At 47.0% G+C, this 23,273-nt stretch overlaps 2 protein-coding genes across 22 annotated transcripts in view; both read left to right on the top strand.

Moving 5' to 3' along the window:
* The first annotated feature begins 788 nt into the window (after window positions 1-788).
* NCMAP (non-compact myelin associated protein) lies at window positions 789-15,153 on the top strand. Of its 5 annotated transcripts, none has more exons than XM_055800678.1 (5): window positions 789-917; window positions 1,470-1,615; window positions 13,632-13,726; window positions 13,856-13,940; window positions 14,403-15,153. In XM_055800678.1, exons 3-5 carry the CDS (start codon window positions 13,642-13,644, stop codon window positions 14,542-14,544), a joined length of 312 nt encoding a protein of 103 aa, XP_055656653.1. In that variant the 5' UTR covers window positions 789-917; window positions 1,470-1,615; window positions 13,632-13,641; the 3' UTR covers window positions 14,545-15,153. The 5 variants fall into 5 exon arrangements, with proteins under 5 accessions (XP_055656653.1, XP_055656656.1, XP_055656654.1 ...); XM_055800679.1 differs by lacking the exon at window positions 789-917 and adding an exon at window positions 918-1,025; XM_055800680.1 differs by lacking the exon at window positions 789-917 and adding an exon at window positions 938-1,014.
* A 3,648-nt stretch (window positions 15,154-18,801) lies between these two features.
* The window catches only part of SRRM1 (serine and arginine repetitive matrix 1), a 20,029-nt gene continuing 15,557 nt past the window's right edge, over window positions 18,802-23,273 (top strand). For 13 of the 17 annotated variants that reach the window (XM_055799092.1, XM_055799091.1, XM_055799094.1 and 10 more), the window contains exons 1-3: window positions 18,802-18,957; window positions 21,601-21,690; window positions 23,187-23,273. The exon at window positions 23,187-23,273 is cut by the window's right edge and continues 36 nt beyond it. In XM_055799092.1, coding sequence (XP_055655067.1) covers window positions 18,937-18,957; window positions 21,601-21,690; window positions 23,187-23,273 — 198 coding nt within the window. In that variant the 5' untranslated portion in view covers window positions 18,802-18,936. Of the gene's footprint in view, window positions 18,958-21,600; window positions 21,691-23,186 lie in introns of those variants that run through there. The other 4 variants (XM_027782050.2, XM_055799103.1, XM_055799102.1 and 1 more) reach the window with 1 other exon arrangement.

Below are 23,273 nucleotides of genomic sequence, written 5' to 3'. Positions count from 1 at the left end.
TTTTTTTCTATTTGTGAGCGAGTTTCCCACTCGTAAATGGGAAAATCATGCTTATGAGTATGATGTTCCTATTTGTGTGATTTTCCCCACTTATGAGTGATTTTTCCCATTTGTGTGACAGTCCCACTTCCGAGTGTGACTTTTCCCATTTATATGCGATTTTCCCGTTTATAAATGTGATTTTTCGCGTTTATAAGTGTGCCATTCCCACTGACCAGTGTGCCAGTCCCGTTTGCAGGTGCGATGTCCCAGGGCCCGGCGGGGCAGGGGTCTGGGGCTGCCGCTCCCGGGGGGCTTCGGGCACTCCTGCGCGCTCGGCCGCGGAACCGAAGGGCTCCGGCCGGGCCCCTACCCCGCTCCGCCCGGGCCGGCCCGCCCCTCAGAGCAGCGGGCAGCGCCGCCCGGCCCGGCCTTCTCAGAGCGGCGGGCGGGACCCCCTGAGGGGAGCGGGTCCCCCCTCCCCGCGATTGCCCGGAGCCCGCGCAGCCCCGTTCCCGCCTCCCCCGCCGCGCTGAGGCGCCGCTTCCCGCCGCCGCCCGGCCCCTGCCCGCCGGGCTGCCAGGCGCGGGGCGGCACCGGGAGCCACCTGCTGCCCCGGGCGGCGGCGGGGCTGGGGCGGGCGGTCGCTCGCTCTGAGGGGGGGGCCGGCCCGGGCGGTGCTGGCCGCCGCTCTGAGGGGAGGGGAGGCCGGCCCGCCGGGTGGTGCTGCCCGCCGCTCGGAGGGGAGGGGAGGCCGGCCCGCCGGGTGGTGCTGCCCGCCGCTCGGAGGGGAGGGGAGGGGAGGCCGGCCCGCCGGGCGGTGCTGCCCGCGGCTCTGAGGGGAGGGGAGGGGAGGCCGGCCCGCCGGGCGGTGCTGCCCGCGGCTCTGAGGGGAGGCCGGCCCGCCGGGAGCGCCCTTGGCCCTGCCGCCTCCTTCTGTGAGTAGCTCCGGCGGCGCGCAGGGGGGTGGCGGCCCGGCCGGCTTTGCCTCACTCGGTGTAAATGGTATTTGGCTGCTGGAAGGCTCCGCTGCCGGTGAGGTGGCTGTGAGTAGCCGTTACGGCGGGGTTACTCCGCGTTTCGGTGCGAGGGGTTCCAGGCACCGCGGCACACGCCGCTGCGCGCCTCACCGGTAACCCCCAGCCTGAAGGGAGCGCCGCGCAGGTGCTCGCCTACGGTTTTCTGCTAAACTTGATTAGTTATTTAATTGGAAACCGTTAGGGTGTGGGGGCTGGAGCCCATCTGGCAACTTGGTGCCCCCCCCAGAGAGAAGTTTGCACCTCTGTGAAGCGATCGGTCTGTGGCCCGCAGCGTCCCCATCGCTCCACATACGCTGGGTCTGGTCCTCACTCCACCCCAGAACTATAAATAAGGTTTTGTTTGGGGGGGGATTTTTTGAATTTTTTTTTTTAATTTAAAAAGAATTAATTTTTAAAATTATTTAGTCAGTTTTTGAAATTTTTTGTATTTTTTTTATGTCTACTGGGCAGCGTACTAGAATGGGCTGGCAGACTAATATTTAACATGAAAAGAGCTGGAAAGCTGGGAGCATTGCATTCCAGATCTCCGAGTGCCTCCAGCACAGAACAAAACCTGCTGCTTTCGTTATTTGGGAACACGCTGAAGCTGCTGACAGGTTTGAACTGTGATTTCTGGTTTTGTGTGGTAATTAATGTACTTAATGCCCCCAGGAAGGCTTTGCTAAAGGAAGCGTTGTGTCCTGTAAACAAATTTCGCTGATGTGGTACATTGTGCTGGATGGAGCATTGGAGTGGGAGGTTTTGATTTAGTGATTAGAAACCAGGAGACAAAGGCGGTGCGGTCACCGGGGACTTCGTGGCCCTGTGAGAATTACTGTCTTGCTGCGCGGACAGGTACCAGGGCTGTGGATGCCAGGTTCAGACAAGGGCTTGCCAAGAGCTTTTAGCTGTTCTGGTGGAGGATGGGGTGCGAGTGTAAAGTACCGCGCTGCCTACGTGCTTGTCTACAGCGTTCTTGGAAAAGAGGGATGTGCCTCACCAATTCAACAAGTTTGCATATGCAGTACTTGAATAAATCTTGCGACTGCTTTCATCCTGCTGTTTGCAGAGTGAAAGGAGTTGCACTTCTATACTGCATACAGATTTGTCTATTTTTTTAATACAGAAAAAATTGAAGGATACAAAATTTGCAGAGGTTCTTATAATAGTATTGAGATTTGCATTTTTCTGCTGGTTGAACAGCTTCAATTGCAGGAGATCCAGTCCAGCAGCTGGGTAGCATATTGTACCACATGCTGAGCTGCAAGAGGAGAGCAACGGTCCTAAAACTTCAATCCACAATTGGGAATAGACTTGGCTCCCTTCTTGGCAGTAATTCATGAAGGTTTCCTGTCCAGCCTTGCCCCTATCTGTCTGCTGCTACCGAAAGCATGACTTTTACTAGTTACACTAAATTCTTTCTCCTACTTATGGCAATAAACAGTGAGCCAGTCAGGATTTAGTGCACAAAGGAGCTGGAGAAGCCAGTGAGCGATACACCGAGTGCCTGCAGCGGTCTCAGATCAGCAGCCTGTGTGCTCACGGGGTGAATCCATCAATGCTGAGCACGCTGTGGGGTGCTGGCAGCTGCCCAAAGCAGCCCCTGCTCCCCAGGGTGGTATCTCACATGCTGCATTCTCATGCCCTTGTGCCAGGCCGGGATCAGCGTTGCTGAAGAGTGGCTGAGTTGGGAAGGGGGGTTTGGTTGGGGCCAGTGAGTGAGCCTTGACCTGGCCTATTGTTGGGTGTGTGGGAGTGGAAAAAAATGTGGCGAGGTTGACTGTGCTGCTTGTATTGAGAGTCACAGAAATCGGGAAATGCAGCCGAAACCTATAGTGTTCGTTAGGCTTCTTGCAGGGAGAGATGATACGAGGCATGAATGGGGATCACAGAGGAGGAAAGCAAGAAAAAAAGCTGCTGGGTTGTCTGAGTCATCCAGTTTCCCACTGACATACATAGCTTAATGTTTTCACAACCACCTCCATGGAGCAACAAAGTTAAAACCTAATTCCAGGGGCCCTGGAGTCATGGTGCTTCCTCACCGTTGGCTGCTCAGGGCTGGGTACCAGTCAGGGATCCACCTGCCCAGCTACAGGGTTAATGGTGCGGTTGCGTCAGGTGCCAGGCTGGGTGAGAGGGCAGAGGAAAGGGGCTCTGCCTTTATCACATCCATTTGGATGGAGACAGCCCCCTGGACCAAACACACACCTAGATTAATCCCACGTAACATCAGCACTTAACCATTCAGCTGTGGGCTTGGGAAGACAAAGTTTCCAATTCACTTACCAGTCCATAATGGAAGCCTCAAAACCCTTGACCTAGCAAATATATTTATCTTTAGAAAAGAAAAAATTAACAGCCGTCTGCCAGCAAACAGGAGCTGTGTTGACTCACATGCAACCGTTTGCGCTGATAGATGCGAAGGGTCGTTCTCCAGCATGAGAGGCAGCTTGGAGTGTGAAATTCCAGCCTGCTGTGGGTCACAGTGTGAGCTGTGGGTGTTTGTTCTGTCCCGTGAGAATTGCGGTGTAAGGTAAATCCAGGAGTAGCTGTTGTCATCTCTCTGGCTCCGCTGGGTGTAGCAAGGGGTGCTTGAAGGTACATCTGGGATTGCTTTCCTCCTTGGATTTGTTCCTGGCATCAACGTGCCATTGGGCAAGTGACTTGCCCACAGGCCACGAAGGGTTCAGAGAACAGAAGGAACTGGCCAGGGGGGCATGTGATGGTGTTGGAACTGGCAGAAGTGGTTTTCTAGTCTGGGAAGCCAGTCCTAGTTTGAGCAAATCATTCACAAGTTATACTGGACTCCAGCCATGGTTTGGCTTGGCTGAGAAGGAAGGTGGAGAATGGGCTATAGATTTCAGTGTGTTTGGCTTGTGTGTCTCCTTTTTTTTGATTGTTAGTGTCTTTATGAGTCTTAATTTGCTCCGGGTAACTCCTTTTTCCTTCTCTTGTCACAAGTGACTGATAGTGTTTTAGCAGTTCTTTGTTTTGTAAGGCGAGTTTCCCATATGTCTAGTGAAAGCACAGGACGTTTTTGCTGAGTTTCCCCACTTCTCTTTGGGCTATGCTCTTCACAAGAGGTCCCTGATACCCGAGTGTATACAATATGGTTATACAAATATATTTTGGTGCTTCTGAAAAACTTATTCTTGTTCTTCATTGTCAGAACCACCACGGAAAGCTGCTTGCTGCACACGTGTAACTCAGCCAGCCTTTTACAGGGAAGGGATGCAAACTTGCCAGATGTGATAGAAAAACTCCCTGAACTCTGGGAAACTTTGGAATTGGATCCGATTCTAGATCTGCATGCCACAGCAGGAGCCCAGATCTGCCCTGTGCTACTGATCTTAATTAATTTCATGCTGTTCCCCAGCTGGATACGATGCTTTGACATTGTTTTTGCGGTTTCTATCGGTCTTGTTCCAGTAACACAAAACGGGCCGTCGAGTTCCTCTTCTCTGAATTGCCTGTGAGAACAGGCCTGTGTAACATCTGTTGGGTCACACAGATTTCAACACACTTTTTAAAACAGGGCTGGTGCTGGGATGCTGAGCTCTGAGCCCCTTTTGGGAAGAAAACTCTTGAACCACTCTGTGAGAATGTGAGAACGCACTTCTTTCCTACCTACTAGCCGCCTTTCCAGGCTTATTTCACATCTCTGTCAGGGGAAGGTATTTCAGTGTGTTGATTAAATGCCTGTCTGCCTTGCTCTCATCTCTGACTGCGAGGAGGCTATGTCAGATTCGACCTACTCAGCAAGCAACAAGCACATCGCCATCCCCTGCCCTGATTTAAAAAGTGTGTTGAAATCAGCCTCTGCTGCCTGGTCTCTTGTAAAAAAGAGTGGTAGAGTCTTTCTGTCCCAAAGGTAGGTGCTGGCTGCGCTGCCTGGCTCAGCATCCACCGGGCACCAGCTCACAGGGGCAGTGGCTGCACTGTTCAGCGTGTTCCCAGGATTTCCAAGCCCATCTTTGCCCCGCTCTGGCTTCTCTCCCCTGCCATTTCTTCTTTGTCTGTAGGTTCTCCAGGTTCCTGGCTGATGTGTAAGGGCTTCCTGAGTGTTCCTGTTCCGCCTGGTCACGCTGTGAACAAGTGCCAAGCCTGGCTACACGTGATGAGTGGTGACAAGGGTCCTGATGCCTATACTGTGTCCTCGGCTCGGCAGAGGCTTCTGCTTGTAGGACAGCATAGCTGCAGTATCTGCTTTTTTTGACATGTTTTGATGAGCAAAGAGAAATGTTTTGTCCCCCAGAGCAGTTCAGCTGGCTGGAGTGGGTGTGTTTCAAAGGTCCAAGATCACACTGAGATGTAGGTTTATCCAGCTGTGTACTAGCAGGGAAACGCTCCTCTGTTTTCTGCTGCCGGTTCGTCTTCGTCTTTCCCGAGCAATGTTTGCCTTGTCTTTTCGGAGGAGCTCTGGAGCTATAGGGAGCATGCAGAAAGCACACCTTGCACTGCAGAGCAGGAGTGCAAATTCAGGCCAATTCAGTCTGGGTTAGATCCCAGAAATCAGGGGACTGACCTGGAAGTAGTGGGACATTCTCTAAGTGATTGTAGTTACATACTCCATTTGTAGTTACATTTATTGAAAAGTTTGGCCCTAAATGAGACCAACCTCTTCTGTGCTGTGATTCCTTTTCCATACCACAGTCCCTCAGTTTTTGTTTGGATTTTTTTCTTTCTTCCTTTCTAATTGGGAGCTATGTGGGATCTTCCATTTAATACTGGACTTCCAGACAGATGCAGCGTTATTTGAAGGTCAGAAACAGGCAATTCCCATGCTCAGAGTTTCAGTCCTAATCCCCTCTCTCCTGCTTTGGAGTGTTTGTTGGTTGTGCCCGGAGTAAAGCAGATGCCCTGATGGAAAATCCAGGTGAGAGAGGATTTCTACAACAGGGTAATCTCCTGAACTGCTCCAGCCCTTCAGTAAATAGCAGATCCAGCAAGATACAGAGCCTGATAATAATTTCTGCAAAAACATTGCTGAATCTGCAGTGGTTTTTTTAAACTCTTTTCTCTAGGAAACTGAAAAGCTGTAGGGAGTTTTCCACAGATACTGCAGAAGAGCTGATATGAGTCCTGCAGTAACAGGCCTTCTCTAGAGCATTACATGTACAAAACAAGAGTCGACTTTCTGAAGTAAGAACAGAAACAGACCATTCTCAATGGCAAACTGCTTTTTTTATGGTTTATTTGTGGTCCACATCCACTGAATTTGCCACCAATGCACACTTTGCTGAGACTTCTTTGAGCAGCAGAAACAAATTGTTGGGTAGTGTGATTTGACAGATGCGTGACACGATGCCACTCACTGCTGCCAGGCCCTGATCAAGGGTTCGGCTCAGATCAATTTTCTTGCTTTCCATTTGAGTGCACACGTTGATGGTTTCTAAAATTTGTCAGCTCAAGCCTCATTCACCATCCCCCATGAGCCATTCCTGCCTTGAAATTCATACAGGTGCCTGGAGGCATTTTTCTTCTTTCTGGGTAATATTTAACTGCTAATTACACATCCTTTCCTCCTGCGCCCTCCACCTGAGTGCTCCCAGGAACACGTACGGTGCGTGGGACCTTAATCAGTATTCCAGTGGGTAGAGACACCTTATTGCAAGCAAAGAGTCTGGAGTGGGGTGTCTTTGGGGAGCCCACGTGAGCTTTGGGCTCCGGGGATGCTTTGCACCTGCTGCAACAGTCACCGCTTTTTAAGTGCGTGAGTGCGGGTGGATTTTCTTCACCCATTGCTGTGGTGAGTCTTGTCATCTACCGGACTCTGTTTTTCATTCCCAAATCAGAGGTTAATTATGCTGCCAGGTGCTGGTGCGAGCTGCAGCTCAGAAATAAGTTTCTGCTAATATCTCTGTGCACGGAAGGGGCTTCCAGTGCCTGTCGAGTCCAGATGAGCTGGGAATCAGCCTCGGGCTTTGTTCTATACTATGAATTGGCTGTCCCTCGTGTTGATTTTCCTGGCTGAATGGTGTGCAAATGAGCCGCCTCTAGCACATAAGCAGCATTTTTGGGATGCAGTGATACATCTGTGTCAATCTGCTGTAAAATGTAATGCAGGAGGGCATCCGATCCCTTCCAGAAAGCGTGGGGCTTCCTGCACAGGTGATGTATCCCAGATGTGCAGCCATACTCTGAGCTGTTGGATCTGTGCAGCAATGACTGAAATGGAGGATTCCCAGATACCAAGGGATTGAAAACTCTCAGTATCTGCTTGGATGAAGCCTTCTGGTGGAAAAGCACATCTGAGTAAACAAATGATGTATGGTCTTGACACGGTGCAGAGAACTGTGCAGTCGCTGTGGCCCCGAAGGAGGTACAAATCACTCGTCTGTTGTGCCGCAGTGTTAGAAAAGGCTTTTCTGATTGCAGGGGCAAACCGAGAGAGATCACTTGACACTGTGTGAGCCTTGGAGACCACGTCACGAACCTGGAAATCGGTCTGCTCACTCTGTGCATTGTTCTGTTTTAAGTCTTGTGACATGGTTCTGTGTTATCAGAAAGTAAGGAATCCTTTCCCCAAAAAAAGACCAAGCAGTGTATTGCACCTTTCCCTCGCTGTTATAATAAGGTGGATGCTGATGACCTCTTATTTGCCAGCTCTTGATTACATCATTTGTAGTTGGTTAATTTAGCATCTCGTGTGTGTACAGTCATAAATTAAAAATGTAGAATAAAAGCCTTCTAATAATAATTTTAAAAAAGCTGCCAACAAAACAAAACCCTCTAGCATTCCTTTCAGGAATAAGCTGCAAAATTACTCCCAGCTCTCTCTTGATAGCTGATATATCATCTGTGCATTGCATGTAAATGGCAGTTTTGTTTTAAAATGTTATTGCATTTCCTCTTAAATGAATCACTTCAGACCTAAATAATGAAGTAACTCTGTCTCTGCAAATGTGGCCATTGGACCAAATGATTTCTTGTAAATGTCTTTTAATGAGCCTTACTATGTAAGCACAGCACACTAAACAGACCATTTTCTTTTGGATTATATATTAGTTTAAAATTTCAGGGGTTTTTAGTGTTTCTGGATGGGAGGGGGTTTTATGCATCCCGAATTCTGTGGGTCTGCCTGGAAACTTAAGTAGTAGAGCATGCCTGGGTCCACGATGGGAAATCCTAGACAACTCGCCAGAGCTAGTGGGAAGCTCTAGGTGACATATGTGATATCAGTGAAAGAAGGGGAGTTGGGGTGTTTTAAAAAAATAAAAAATCAACAACAGGCATTTGAGCAGTGCAAGCTTTGAGCTGCAGGAACTTTAACAGTGCGGTGGTGACACGGTGGGTTTTTTCCATTTTAAGTTCAAATCCTGGTTCTGACGTGTATTTCACAAGTGTCTCAGCAAGTCTTCTAATCCCTAATCCTAGATCCTGGCGTGTAACTGGTGGGAAAATACCTCTGGCTTGTTTTGCTTCCATATCCTGGCTTGTCTGCATAGAGCGCCCTACGCTGAAGGATCTGGAGTGTTTTAATGATGCAAATGCACTTTGCTGAACATGGTAGAGTTACTGTCGTTCCCATGAATAAGTGCATTCACACAGAGGGAGAGGAGAAATGTGTGTGGCCCAGCATTTTAAGGCAATAAACCATAACTGGGAAATCTGCAGGTCACTGTCTGGTTTAGACATTGCTCCTGGGCAAGTCAACACCAAAGTCTCTCTGGTTTGTATCTCCAGGTATGACTATTGGAATGAGGGCATTCCTTTCTGGGGACCTGTCTTTACTTCCTTGGTTCTTGTCATCTCTGTGAGCTGAGGGTTTTTTGCCCCTCTTGAGAAATAAGCCATGCAGGCAGAATTACTGTGGGTTATTTTTTTGGTGCTGCTACTGCACAGTAGAATTGCCTGCAGCTGGTGTAACTTTCTCTGTCTTGGCAAGGAATTGAAATGCTTTTAATATGTGTTTTAACAACAGCTCAACCTGGAGAGCTCTTGCCAGAACTTGGGGCAAATGCTTGTATAATGTATATTGGGACACTTACGAATACACAGGCTCCATACAGAGCGGGGTTGTTTGCCTGAGGCCACGTTTATGCCTTAGCTCCCGCTAGCCAGTTTGAACTTGGGTTTTTTGTTGCTTTTTTCCCCCTTCTTCCCTCTTTAGAGCCTCACAAGGTAAATTCAGGCACATTCAGGTCTCACTGAAGCACACTGTGTTTTTATTACTTTCTGAAAATACAGTTTGCCTCAAACCCTCGGCAATGTTCCCAGTACTTGTGGCTCCTGATGCAGCTGGAAGGTGAGCGCAGGAGCACGTGGCTGCGCTGCCTCGAGGCTGTTTGGATCAAAGATAGTGGTTTGCCAGGTTACAGGGAGCTGAAGCTGAATTTGCAACTCTTTAAATATAAGCCTGTTTCCTTTCTGGGCTGTGCTGTGAATGCTCAATTGATTCCCTGCTGATGGAAAACAGCAGGGAACAATGAAACAGGTAGGTTCAAACCACTCCGCGTTGGAAGCAATTAGACAAGGTAAATTGTTGCAAAGACAGGGAAGGGCAGGCTGCTGGAGTGGAGGCAGAAGCAGAACCAAAACACCCATCCGCTTCCTCTGGGGACTGCTCACAAGCCAGGTCCTTGCTCTCGAGCTCAGTTGCTTTTAGGAAAGGAGAAAAACTGGTAACTTAGAAGGATTAACTTCTCCCTTGGATGGGAGTGAGTTTGCTGCTTAGGCTGATGTGCAAGCTGAGCTGAGCACACATGGTTTGAGCTGAGCCTCAAACAGATGTGGCTTAGCACAAAGCTCCTTTGGAGCGCTGGGAGGGTGGATGTGGATGGTAGCTGAGTCCTCAGCCTCTTCTTTTGCAGGAGATAGGGTGGTGATGGGTCTGTGGTGTGGAATTCTTGCAGGAGAGCAAATCTGAGATTGTCAGCTGTCAGGGCAGCTACCGCTCCTCTGGGATAAAGTCCTTCCTGCCTTATTTAACAGGATCTGGCTGCCTCTTGGCTTCTTCGGTGACAGCCTGGCATTTGTTTATTGGAATTAATGCTGTATACCTCTGATAATTTGCTTCTCCTCACACAGCTCCAGCACCCTGGTAGTGTTCATGTAAGTTCAGCTCTTGGTGGCCTTTTGATAATGTAAGATGGCTCGCACATGGCAGTGCGCATTCACATCTGCAACAGGATGTGGGGGAAGAGAATAGCCCAAATTCTAGCCTATTTCTAAATATTCTAGAGAATACTCCTTTTCCTAGCAGCTATCACAGCCAGTATACTGAGAAAGAAAACCAGAAATCAAGCAAACCAGTACTGGGTTTTGTTCTTCCATCCCTTAGTGGGTGTTGTGGTTTAAAACCCAGCTCTGTTGACATTTTTGGGAAGGGAATGAAGTCCTGGAGCAGCAGAGCTGGCACCCAGTGTTCTTCAATAGACCTGGATGAGTAAAGAGGGTAAAATCACCTTTCAGCCTGTGGCTGGCCACAATAGAAGATAAAAATATTATCTGTGCAGCAGTGCAGTTGAAAGGATGAATTAATCCTCCGATTGAGCTCCTGGGTCAAAACTAGTATATATTACTGCTGGAGAAACTACCTGATTTTGTGTCTAAAGCCTGCAACACAGCTTGATGCAAAGACCACCTTTTTCTAGGTGGCAAAGCACTGAACTTGTGTGTCTTCCTAACCAGCACCCGCCTTCCCTAGCAGGGAGTTGGCTCTCAAAGTCCAGCTCTCCTGGAAAAAAACTCAAACCAACCCCTCTGTTCCCCATTGCCCCTCTTCTGTAATTGCCAGGTGCTGCAGGAGTCGCTTGACAGACGAGCTGTGATCCCCATCTCGTTGTAAATGAGCACGGCCGTTCAGCTCGGAATTGGACGGTGCAGGGGGAGGCAGGCAGGCTGGATAAAGGGGGGCATTGCTACTACTTGCCAAAACAACCTATACGCTCTATCTGCAAAGATGTTTTAAATGGAAACGTGCCCAAAGCTTAACTTTATGAAAACATTTCCAGCTCCGTCATATGGGGATGCAAAAATAAGCAGCGGTGTGTGTCCCCACTCCCAGTCTCGAGAACTACGGGTGAATTAGTGGCTCTCAAAACCCCAGGCAGGTGTGTGTGCACAGGGGGAAGTGCATGCCATGTGTCATAAAGAAAGAATGTCCTGTGATTGCTGTATCAAAGTCCATTTCTTCTCCTCTGCTCTATAGCTGTTATTGAGCACTCTTGATTTTCCAAATGTTTTTATAAGCAGAGGAGGCTCCAGCCCACAATGCCCCAAAACCAGTAGGTTCCCATGGATTTTGCTGGACTTTGCTGGGTCCTTGAGTCTCGCAGCACCGGCTTGGCCAGGCATAACCCTGCTGATTCATAGGGGAGGAATGGAGCTGGGACTTGCTGTAGGTAAAGCAGAGGACAGGCACCTCTCACCCTGGCCTGAAACACAGACCTTGGACCTCTTTGCTGTACAATGCAGGAAAAAAAAATATAAATTTGATGCATTTGTCAAATTGCATCTTAGATTTTTACACCCTGTTGGAGAAATTAATCGTCGCAAACAGGCGGTTTAGTGACAATAAAAATTCTTTGGTTATAGGTGACTCATGCACAAATAGCTTACTATTACCAAGGTGGTTTGAACCAGATGGAAGTTAGTAATTATGAACATTGCATGGCTTAATATCAAAATATGGAGACTTATTTATTTGGGATTTTTATTTTAATAGCCAGAGGAGGAGAAAAACGGTTCTGTAAATCTGGAATTTGTGCTCTCCTAGTAAGGACCAACAAGGTAAAAGTTGGACGTGGCTTTTTCTGAATTATGTCCGTAGTCAAAATACTTGCTGAGCTTTCCCTAGCCTGCAGCAAGATGGAGAGTCTCTGCAGTCTCTGCTTGTCCGTGGTACAACCTGCATCAACAAGGTTTCAAATGGATGGATGGGGAAAGGGATGGGGACAGCGCCGTTACTTGAGCTTCGGTGCCTCTCACAGGTTCTTCCGAGGCGTGTGTAAATCCTTTCGCTGTGCTATACAGTAAGGCTGGGCAAACTCTCAACACAACATATTTCTTTCAGCGTGGAAAGATCTACGACTACAGTTGATGATCGTGTTGTTGAATTAACTTGGCCTGGCTAAACAAAGGAGTCAGTCAGTCAGAGGAGAGTGACCCAGTTACAGACTCAAGACAGAGTTATTTTTGTTTTTTAAATTAAAAGAAAAAAACAGAACCTTTTTAACCTAAGGGGATCGAAGTATTTCATGAATTGACCTTGCAGTTCTGATCCTTCATACCCAGGCAGATACTGACCATGTTCCTTCCTGCTGGTTACGGCGCTCTCATATATCTGTCAGTGGAGCCTCCCAAGCACACACACGTGTTGACTCAGCTCCTGGCCTCCCCACCCCGAAACAACACCTGTCCTGTCAAGAGCAATCAGAGCTGTGTCCTTCTTGCCTCCCAAATCCACAGCCTGCCACTACATGTGTTTTATGTGACGGATGCTACTTTGCGGAAACCTTTAGGAAAGCCTCAATAAGGGGGAAGGGAGGCTGCCTTTCAGATTTCCAGTTCTTTTTATTACCGACTGATTTCTATCCGCTTAATAATTTTCTGGCTATTGTATGTCTTGCGCTGTGTAAAATTAAAGCCACTAAGAACATGTCACAGATCCACGGTATCCCAGTGGAGTGTAACAGAGTGAGGCTGAGTTCTGCCTGGTTGTACTGGGCAGCATCCAAAATGGGAAACTCAATTTCAGTATCAGGTGTTGAAGAATAATTTAATTTTCAGTGGATAGTTTGAGTGTATTAGCTCTCCGAAGCCAGGAGCTGAAATGGTTTCCGAGGTCTGTTTGAAGTGGTATTCACACCCTTCTCAGACTGAAGGAGTCTTTGAACGCCTAAGGTTACTAGGCACATTTAGAAACCATTTGGAAAATGCTTATAAAATCAGTAAACATGCAGGCTGCTCTTTCTAGCTCTGGTTTTACCCTACCAAAATGCAGGAGCAGGCAGATTTTCAGCTGTCCACTTGGAGGCTTCTCCTCTTCCATAACAGACCTGAGATGACACTGACACGAGCGAGGTGCTGGTCCGAACTCACGTCAGCTTTCTGTCCCAGTCACGCTGCAATCCTTTTCTGTCATGGGGTAGCTGCTGTTTTGTCGTGTAACTTTTGGAGCTTCAAGTTAGGGGCTGAAATGTTTTTTCTTCTGTTCTATAAAGGAGTTTTTAAACCTTTCTGTGCTGACTTTTTTTTTTCCTTCCTTAAAGATGTATTACTGTATCCTGGGTACAGAACTCTTCGCATTTATTTGCTCAGTGATCTGAATCTCAGTATGAAATGATAATCTAAAACCCTAAGGCATTTAAAATATATGTTTACCAAAATTGTATAACAGCAATAATATATGGGTAACAACACATTATTGTGTTTATATCTTATTTTTAGCCTATTAATACTGAGCAGCAATTAGTTTAAAGCAAATTGCTCAAGACTATTGTAGCAAAATTTCCATTGAATTCAGCAGGGCCAGATTTTCACCACTGAGGAAATATTAAGAACCCCGGTCCCATGAGACTGCACAAAGTAGGCTAAGAATCTTTAACAAATAGTTGCCTATTATCACTGTCAAATTTTGGCTAATATTTTATGAACTCATTCTTCTTTTTTTTTTTTTTTCTTCTGTAGCCGAATCAAGATGACGACAGCTGCACCCCTGATCAATAATACTCAGTTCTCAGTAAATGTGACCACAAAGTCTCAAGAACAAATTCTCTATCAAAGTAAGAAAACTAGTGGGGTGGTGGCTTTTTTTTTTTTTTTTCAAGTGGACCTTGTACTTAGCAAACTTCAAACAGTACAATAACTTTGTAAATAAGATATTTTTTTTTCCATTACTGTTTCCCTGCTAGGTTCTGGAGCAATAGTTGCTGCCATTGTAGTAGGAGTGATTATTATTTTTACAGTGGTTCTGCTCATATTGAAAACATATAACAGGTACGTGGCCAAGTTCTATACTTCACTAAGGCAGGACAAGATGAACCAAAATTGGTGTGCTGTCATCTAGCAGACCATTTCAGTATTTGTTGCTGAAAATTTCCAGGAGAATCTATAATGTGTTTGAAGCATCTGAATCTCACCATCAGTGTTCTGTGATTGCTAGGAAGCAAAAAAAGGTTCTTGATGGAGGGTGCTTGCTGGAAGCATAGGAGAGGTCTGCTGTGTGCATCAATGCTGCTGGACAGGAGCTTGATTTCTCACTTTTCAGGGCATTGGGTTAGACTTAATGCTCTAGAAGCACTGACTTGCCATTTAGTATCTTGGGGGTGAAATCCTGGCTTGCACTGGCTTTTAAGTAGCTGTTTGATGTAACCTGCTTCCACGGGAACCTTCCCAATACCACGGGACAGACCACAACATGTGCCAGCTCCGGTGACAATTTCATTTTTATCTTTACAGACGCATGCGAGTGAAGCGGGAGCTGGAACCCAAACCCACCAAAACAGCAGTGCCACCTGCTTTAGGGCAGAAGAGCAGCAGCCTGGCTCAGCACCCTACAGTGACTTTCATACCTGTGGATATCCACATGCAGAATAGGTAACTGGGAGTGTCCTCCCTGTGAGAGAAGGGAGATGGAATTCTTACTTACCTGGACCTGGGACTTCTCGGCAAAGCAATGGCTGCATTTGGAATAGCAATGAGTTATTATTTTGTCTATAGATTCTAATTAATCCTGCTTTCTCTCTTTGGGAGGAAAAATTAAAGGCCTGGACACTGTTTGTATGACTGAAATCAACTGGGGAAGGCACACAACTCATCAGAAACACAGTGAGCCTTCTCACAGAGCTCTCTAGGGTATGGAGAGACTGAATAAACCAAGCCCGTTCCTTGGAAGGAAAGATGCCCACTCATCTTCTGTGGAGCTTTTACTTACTCCGAGAGTTTAAGTTTTTTGTGTTCTGCAATGACTGATGATAAACTGGAAGAAAAATTTGGACACAAGAGCTATAACTCGGGTTGAACCTGGGTTTGTTACGATTTACATGAAACAGGTTTGTGGTCTATTTTATACAAGGATAGTACAGGAAGTATCAAAATTGTATTTATCTTTACTCATCTTTCATGTTTCTAATGCCACATATCTATGGTTTAAGATAAAAGAGAAAAAGTTACTTTTTATTTTCAAGTATTTTAAAAACATTTCTATAAACTTGGTAATCTGTCCATTTCCAAATGAACTCAATGTCTTAAGGCTTTTCTCTCTCATGCCAAGAACTGCTTTAGGTTCATTACTGGAGTTGCATTAGAATGTTTCGTCTTACAGAAAATCTGAGAAGTTCTTTAATTGAAAAAGTAAGTGTGGAAAGGCAGTATAAAGCAAGCGGGGCTTTACACAGCTACTATGTCCAACTCACACCCTGAAATGCTTTGTTCTCTAATGCAGACTAGGCTTGAACTATTTTTAGACATTTTTTTAATTATTATTCTAGAAAGTAACTGAAAGCGATGTTGTTTTGCAAATGTGATGATTGTGGGTGTACAGTAATGCAACAAAGAAATTTCCAAAGATATTCACAACCCACTGAGTGTGAACAGACAGTGGCATTGTCAGACATTTAGTGGCTGATAGTCTCAAGCGTGGGTATCAAAGCAGCCCTGAAACACAGCTGACAGGACAGATAGGAAGGATTAGGAAGAAGCTGAGGAGTTAAACCTCGTCCTAAATAGAAGTACGTGAGACTCTGAGAAACAGCTCTACTTTTTGACACACACATCTTTTTATGGAACCACTCACTTGAATGGCTGGGCAGAGCGTGAAGCGAACACAGCGGTAATGTAGCAGCCTGGATTTATTTTCTTGTGTGTATCTTGCACTGAAACACTGCCAGTGGTTAGCTCTAGGCTACTGTGGCCGTTACAGAGCTCCAGCCTGTTTGTAGACCTTAGTACATCTGTTAGTAGGGTATTTTAACTCCTTTTTGGGAGCTGTAGAGAAAGAAGTTATTGTTGTCTAGCTGAGCTGATCACAGAGAGCCTCCAGCTTTGAAGCTTTTTGTCCTGCAGTGGTTCACTTGCACTTCTTCCCAGTTCTGCCCCACGTTACCACTTGTTACTTTCTTAAATCACACCGGGCCAAAACAAAGCTGACCATTCTCAGAGTAACGCAGTGAGGGACTGGGGTGGTAAGTAGACAACATTTCTTTCCAAGATATGAACCCATCTCTTGACCAGGTAATTTTTACTAACTGTGCAGAAAGTAAATTCAATTACATTGCAAATTTTTTTTTGTATGAAACTGGAGCACAGTTTGAATTCCAAACTAAATATTAAGACAGCTGTTTGTGAAGTTTCTGAACCTCGTTGTAAATATTTTAGTTGTCCTAGTTCTCTAACTTACTTTTTTTGTGGCAGGAATGACTGATATAATCATTCAGAAGGTACTGCAGATGACAATTTAATTTTTTTCTAAAGACATAAAGGAGTTGGCCTCCTGTTTCTATCTCCAGACAGCTAAGGATGTTTTCTAGGCATGTTCCACTGTATCAAAATCAAGCTCTTTACAAAAGATAAGCCCCATCTTACTGTTATTTTTTAACATCACCAGCCAGACCTACTTTTAGCAAATTTTACTTTCCATTTAGAGTTTAAAAACAATGAAGTTCACTTTGCTTCACTGAAGCAGAATAAGCAGTACTACTGTAAGCAATTCTAGATTGCTAGAATTACTGTTACTGGCAGGAAAATTACTGCTGTAACCACGCTAGCATTGCTCAATCTGCAAAATTGAAAGCCTGCTGTTTTACCAGTAAATTTTTTCTTATATTGGCACAGCCTGCGAGGCCCCCACAGTCCATTCTGATTCCTGTCAGCAAAATCCAGAGCTTATGCTGACCACGCAAAATCACCTTCTTAAGAAACAAAAATCACTGTATTTCCACCGCGCTGCCACTGTAACACTTGTGTAATTTGCTGTGGATTTAAGAGTTTTCCAGGATCAAGCCCACACTGCCCTTGTCCTGTAATAGTAGCTTCACTGCTGCTTCAGCCTGCCCTGTCTGGGAACCCCGCTTCCCTGTTCAACCCCCCATCTTTTGGAAAAGCTCCCCATTAGCTGCCTTTGCGTGCAGACTTGCCATCAGGGAAACCTGCTGGTTTAAAAAAAAAATACAAAACTGAGAGCTGATGTTGCAATTTGGTCTGTTAAAGAAATCCTAGACCGTGGAAGTCTTTGGAGAGAATAGGCAACATAAGTGTAACTCATTGTGATTCACACAAACTTGTCTGCGAGTTAGTACAAAGTTGAACACTTGGTGGCACAGTGCCTCAGAGCGCCTTTTTGCCCAGCAGTGCGATACAACCAACGTTTCTACCTTCTTACTTTGGTCTTTGGTCAAGTTTCTCTCTTGACAAAATACCAGTGGGTCTGTATTCTGACAATGCAAACATTCGGTCTGCAGGTCATATAAAGAAACATTGCTAGATTTTTTTTCTAAGGGCGTACTCAATAGTTCATCTGCAGTGGGTCTTGCAAGAATTAGTATTTATTTTCTTGCTTCTGTAAGTCTTCTAGAATTAACAGCTTCAGCAGGTTGGATCCTTCAGGCTCACAGCTGGCACTTTACTGATGCTAGTACACTAGTAAAATGTTCCTGTTTTTCACTGCGGGGTAAGTCCTGTTCCCCAAAACTTCTGCAAGGCAGCGGTCACCCCTCTGGGTCCGGCACCCAGGTATTTCCGCAGAGCACATAGCTCCATCTAGCGTCCTCCTCCCATCCAACAGCTCGCAACCCATTTCTCAACAGACGAAACCATACAGTAACTCCAAGTGTAGCAGCCAACTTTACTACATTTCGGCACCTACCCGCCCCCCAGCCCAGCTCCTTCCCTCTGCTCCGCGGTGCCGGGACTGTTCGGTAGGCGAGTGAACGCTACCCCCGGTACGGCTGTGCGCAATACAGAGGTACCATCATTGGAGGTCTAAGCAGATAAAATGTAAGAACGTTTTCGGTCTTTTCCCTAAGTCCCATAACCAATTTATTTGCCCAAAAGGCACTTGTAAAACCACGTGTCTTTCACATGACACTTACATGACTGCTGAGAACACAGGAAGCAGCTGTTGTGTTAACTTTATTTGAAGGAACCTAGCGTTTCCTTTTTAAAGGGCATACACATTTCTTTTAGATAAAACGCAGAGCTGTTACTTTGGATAGATCTGTGCGAACCGCAGGCAGCTGTGGCAGCATTTCCACCAGTGATGTGCCACACACGGTTTTGCCTGCACAAGACAAGGCCGTGAGGTAGCAGGGAGGGCCAGGCCGCTCACGACAAGTCGCAGCAGGGTTCCCAAACGCAACCCACCGCCTTTACCGACCGGGCAGGGCGGAGAACACGCACCAGCAGCACTGCAGGGCCGCAGAGCAGAGGCCTGGGCCGGCCCGCAGCCCCTCACAGCAGGGACCCCCCCAAGGCCCCGGCGCTGCAAGGATCCCGATGTCTCCCGCGGAGCCGCCCGGGCCCAGGGCCCCCCGTTCCGCCGAGGAAGGACCGAGCTGAGGCGAGGGGACGGCTCCACAGGGAGGGCGGCCGGCCAGGACGCGCCGCGCCCGCGCAGCCGCCTCAGGGAGACAGCGAACCGCCGTTCCCCGCTGCGGCCGCGAGACCACCTGACCCGCGAGCCCCGGAACGTCCCGCCCCGCGCCAACATCTCGCGAGAAGAGGATTCCCCCTCCCCACCCGCGCGCCGGGAAAGGACTCCTAACCACCGCTCCCTCCTCCCAGCGGAACGCCGCGCTTTCTGATTGGCTAGCTTCCGCGCGCGCACCGACCCTCCGCGGCGGCGGCCACCAATCGGCAGCCGCCGGCGAGCGTTCGCGGAGGGCTCGGCCCCGCCCCCTCCTCCCCCAGCGCCGCGAGCGTGCGAGGGGGCTTGCGGGCGCGCGGTGCACGCCGGGACGGCAGCGCGCTGCGACCAGGAGGAGGCGGAGGAGGCAAGATGGACGCGGGGTTCTTCCGCGTAAGTGCCGGCCTCAGGGGGGGCCGGGCGGGCGGGAACGGCGGCGGGGCTCCCCCGGCGGGGGACACTGGGCCGAGCCTGGCTGCTGCAGGCCCCGCAGCCGCGGGCGAAGCCGCTGGGGCCGCCGCTCCCCCGAGGAACGCCGCCGTGCCCCCCCGCCCCCGCCCTGCGCAGGCTCCTGTGAGGAGCCGCCGCGAAGAAAATGGCGGCGGGAAGCAGGCCGGGGCGGCCGGGCCCAGCCGCGAGGCCGCGGCACCGGGGCGCTGTGGGAGTGGGAGGGGAGCGGCTGCGAGGGGCTCCGCCGCCCCGGGCCTGGGCCCGGAGGAGGAGGTGGCCGCTCCGTGCGCGGCGGGGACACGCGTGGCCGCAGCACGGGGGCTCTGCCGCCGCCCCCAAGGGCCGCGCTCGCCCGGCCCGGCCCCGCAGCCCGGCGCGGCCTGGGGCCGACGTGTCCTGCGCTGGGCCTCGGGGCGGCCGGGCCTCCGGCCCCGCCGGGGGGAGAGAGGAGCCCCGCGTCGGGCCGGCCTGGCCCCGGGCTGTGCCGTGCGAGGAGCCCTGGGGGAGAGGCCGCGGGGCAGGGGGGAGGCGAACCCGGCCTTGCCATCGAGTGCGCTTTTGGGGGCCGCGTTCAAAGCACATAAACAAAATTGCCTTTTTTTTTAAGAGAGAATTTTTTAAAGTGTGACGCGAAGGTTATTAAGTGTATTCAAACCAAAAAGAAGTTAGGCTTTATTTTTAGGTGGGTATGTGATAATTTCTTTTAATCGTTGAGCTTTTCTTTTCTGTTCTTACAGCTGTGCTATATTTTCTGCAGACTATTAAGCAGTAACCTACCTAGGGTATATTTCTTCTCAGCCTTTTTTTCTGTTAATTAGGATGAGCTTATTTTTTGGGGATTCCTTGACAATTTTGAAAACAAATTTAATTTTTCAGGAGTCATTCATTTGTTCAGCTATATTATTTTCTATTTCTGCAACTAGGATGCTTTTAGAACATGAGGGCACATAATCTCTCAATTCAATTTTGTGTTAACGTACCAGCCTGAGAAAAATAATTACAAGTTAAAGGTGCACTTGTTCTGTCTAATGCAATTGTTGACAAGTTTACAAATCAAATAGTTGTAATTGACAGTAGAATTACTGGGACTGAAAACACTGAATTGGAAATCTAATCTTGTTTTAAATGGCCTGTGAAAGGTGACTGTTTTAGAAAGGCAGAATCAACATGGCACTGGAACGAGGCTGTAAACAGTGTTCTAATCTCCTTCTAGCCTTGGTTCAGGAGAAAACAGTTCTTGTGGAAATTACAGAAGTGCAGCAGAGCAGTAGTTTGCACTCACCTTAACAAGAAAGCTGCTATTACTAATTCTTCCAGTTCTTTACACTTTTGTAAAGTTGCCAGTGCAAACCATTTTGTCTCTTCCTTGAAATTTTATGTGATAGTGTGCTCTGGGTCTTCGGTTACCTTTGCTGTTTGCCATGTGGTATGAACAGGCTAAGAAAAACTTAACCTTTCCATTTCACTTCTGGGTTGTGAACAAGAGAGTTTTGAAAAAGAACATTAAATTCTTGAGTGATCTGACAAATACTGTGTGTGTTGTTAATGTGTAAGCCACGCAGTAGACTGCAAATATTATCAAGAGTTTTAAACAGACTTCATCCTGGTAAGTGCTTGTGCCACAATTGGTCTTTAGGATTCCTGTGCTTCAGAATAGCGGAAATAGTTTGTTTCCTGTCAGTATCTGATGACTTCGTAGCATGTTACGTTGCTAATTCAAGGTGCTTTCATATCAAATGAAGTAATTAGGTTAACCTGAGAATTGGAGCTTTTTCTTATTTCTTGACTTTTGGTTCCTTAGTAGCTTACGTTATTGCTGGTACTCAACCCTTTATTCTGTGCATAGAAATTGCACATATTAAATTCCTGTGTTTTCCATCAGTGAGGTTGGTTTCCTTAATAAGCTTCAGGTGTGAACTGTGGATTTGTTTTAAATTGGTAACAAATCATCAGTATCTGGATGCAGTTCTGCTCATACTCTTGTTCATGTGTGGTTCTGTTTACTTCTGTGCAAGTAAATTTTCCAGAACTGGACTTTCAAGCCTTTCAGTTCCAAATGAATTAACCTATAGTTTCTGTTCATGAAAGTGGAACGAGTTGGTGAACTTTAACAGAGCATGATCAATAAAATAGTATTCTTTGTACTCTTGCTGGCTCTGTGTTGACTGATCTGCTTCAGAGAAATTTACCCAAAGGTTTCATAGATGTCATTGTAACCAAATATGACATTTTTGTTCCTGGACGGAGTGAAAAGAGCTTATTCCTTCTGAGGAGTTTGTGAATTCCAGCATAAGTCCTTTCCATAACAATTTCAGACTACTGTACTTCTAAACTCGTAAGTAGTATGCCAGGGAGATTATATGATTAAGGTGTCGCTGCAGAGCTCAGGGGCCTGCTTACCCCTAAATCTTCAGCAGTAGATGAAAACTATAGTGCTGAAACTGAAAGGCACCAGAAAAGGCTTATTTGCTTACAGAATGGTGTAACTGGTGTGCTGTACACTGTCCAGTGCAAGTATGTGGGAAGATAATGCGTGAAGATAGTTGAATGTCATACAAACTAAAAATCTTATTTCCTGTGCTTTAGGGAACAAGTGCAGAACAGGACAATCGCTTCAGCAACAAGCAGAAGAAGCTGTTGAAGCAGTTGAAATTTGCAGAATGCTTAGAAAAGAAGGTAAGTTGGTTAGGATGAGATTGGAAGTAAGACACACTAATCGAAGACAGTTTTCAGTGGAGTAATTGGGTATCAGGTGGTACACACAGAAAGGGGAGGAATGCCTTCTCTGTAGGGTATTTGGAATGTCCACTTGTGCATCAAAGATACAGTAATAATATGCATGATCTAGTTATAGCACTAAATATCACCAGTAGGCTTTTGTGTAAAATTCAGCTTCAAAAGAAGTCTTACTTTGAAGAAATGTTAATTTAGAATTCTAGGCATCCTTCAGTAACACCTCAACCCCTTTTTTTGGGGTGGTGGTTTGGGGTTTTTTGTTGTTTCAGGTTTTCTAGATTAGTATGTTGGAAATGCGCACTGGTTGTCCTGTGGGTGCTGGTGAAGTTGTTGCAGTGATAGTCTCTGGGGCTGTGGAGGGAGGCTGTGAGAGCGCTGCAGAAAGCTGCTCAGATTCCTTGCTTAGATGCAGTTATTTGCCCTGTGACAGTCTTTACCTGTTGATTGTTAGGGAGGGTGCATTCCTCAGGCGAGTGTTTTAAGTGATGCAACCAGGGCAGGTGCTGTCAGTAGATCCCTGTTCAGCAAACATTTTATTTCAAAGTGTGGAGCTGGTCCTTCGTTAGGCTGTATTGGCCCTAACCTGCCAAGGAGGCAACCGATGAAGCTGCTGAGGTGACTGTGGCAAAGCTGAGTGCAGAGCTCTTGAGAAGGTCTTTGTTTTTGTAAATGACAAAACCTGATTTCTGAAAGAGTTGCGTTCCACAGAGTTAGCTAAAACTAGCAAGTTCTCATTCATGCTGTTCTAAAAAGGTAATAATGTGGTTGTAGTTTCTAGGAATAAAGCTATGAATAAAATATCTAGCAAGTGTTTTATTTCTGTAGAGAATTGGGCTGTGTTCTCATCTTGGGTGAGGAATTTGTAAATTAAGAGATTTGGAATGGGTGAATTCTCTTGTAACTTTGAATGCTTAATGATTTTTTGAAAGCTGTTGAAGTCTGTGGTGGACAGGTGTCAGGGGAATTGGTGAGCTGGATCAAGACTATTGCTTTATCATTCAGTGGGTTTCATTATTTACAGGAAACAGAATTGTATGAAGGGAGTGAACAGTACATTGGTGTAGTTCCACTGTAGCTTTTATTTGCTGTCTAGTTGAGCTAGTATTTACTAGAGTGTACTAGCAAGTTACTATGTTTTGACTTCCTACCTTCTCTAGGTTCTAATTTTAGCTGCTTGGGAGAGATCGGGAAGTCTATATTAGGAGTTAAAAAAAGAAGGCAAGGTATCCAAACTTGTGCTTTAATCAAAATGCTCTTGTTCAGCAGAGGTTAGAAGCTGGTTTAAAACAGAGCTAGACTGGGATAATAATGTATGTAGCAGCATACAATTCAGTCTCTACAGTGGAAAAATTCAAGGTACTGTGAGCTTGTTGTATATTTAGTGAAAGGACTTGTTCTGAAACTTTTTTCTTGTTTCTCCTGGCTCTTTAATATAGGTGGACATGAGCAAAGTAAATCTGGAAGTAATCAAACCATGGATAACAAAACGAGTAACAGAAATCCTTGGATTTGAAGATGATGTA

The sequence above is a fragment of the Falco peregrinus genome, chromosome 3 (genome assembly GCF_023634155.1).
Source record: "Falco peregrinus isolate bFalPer1 chromosome 3, bFalPer1.pri, whole genome shotgun sequence".
NCBI lineage: Eukaryota > Metazoa > Chordata > Aves > Falconiformes > Falconidae > Falco > Falco peregrinus.
This window is presented reverse-complemented; position numbering and strand designations above follow the sequence as displayed.

Excerpts from the sequence above, each read along its gene's own strand:
- NCMAP (XM_055800677.1), top strand. The coding sequence starts at position 982 with ATGGTATTTGGCTGCTGGAAGGCTCCGCTGCCGGTGAGGTGGCT. Across the intron at positions 13,727-13,855 it reads AGAACAAATTCTCTATCAAA|GTTCTGGAGCAATAGTTGCT; the intron begins GTAAGAAAACTA and ends TTTCCCTGCTAG. Across the intron at positions 13,941-14,402 it reads ATATTGAAAACATATAACAG|ACGCATGCGAGTGAAGCGGG; the intron begins GTACGTGGCCAA and ends TTATCTTTACAG.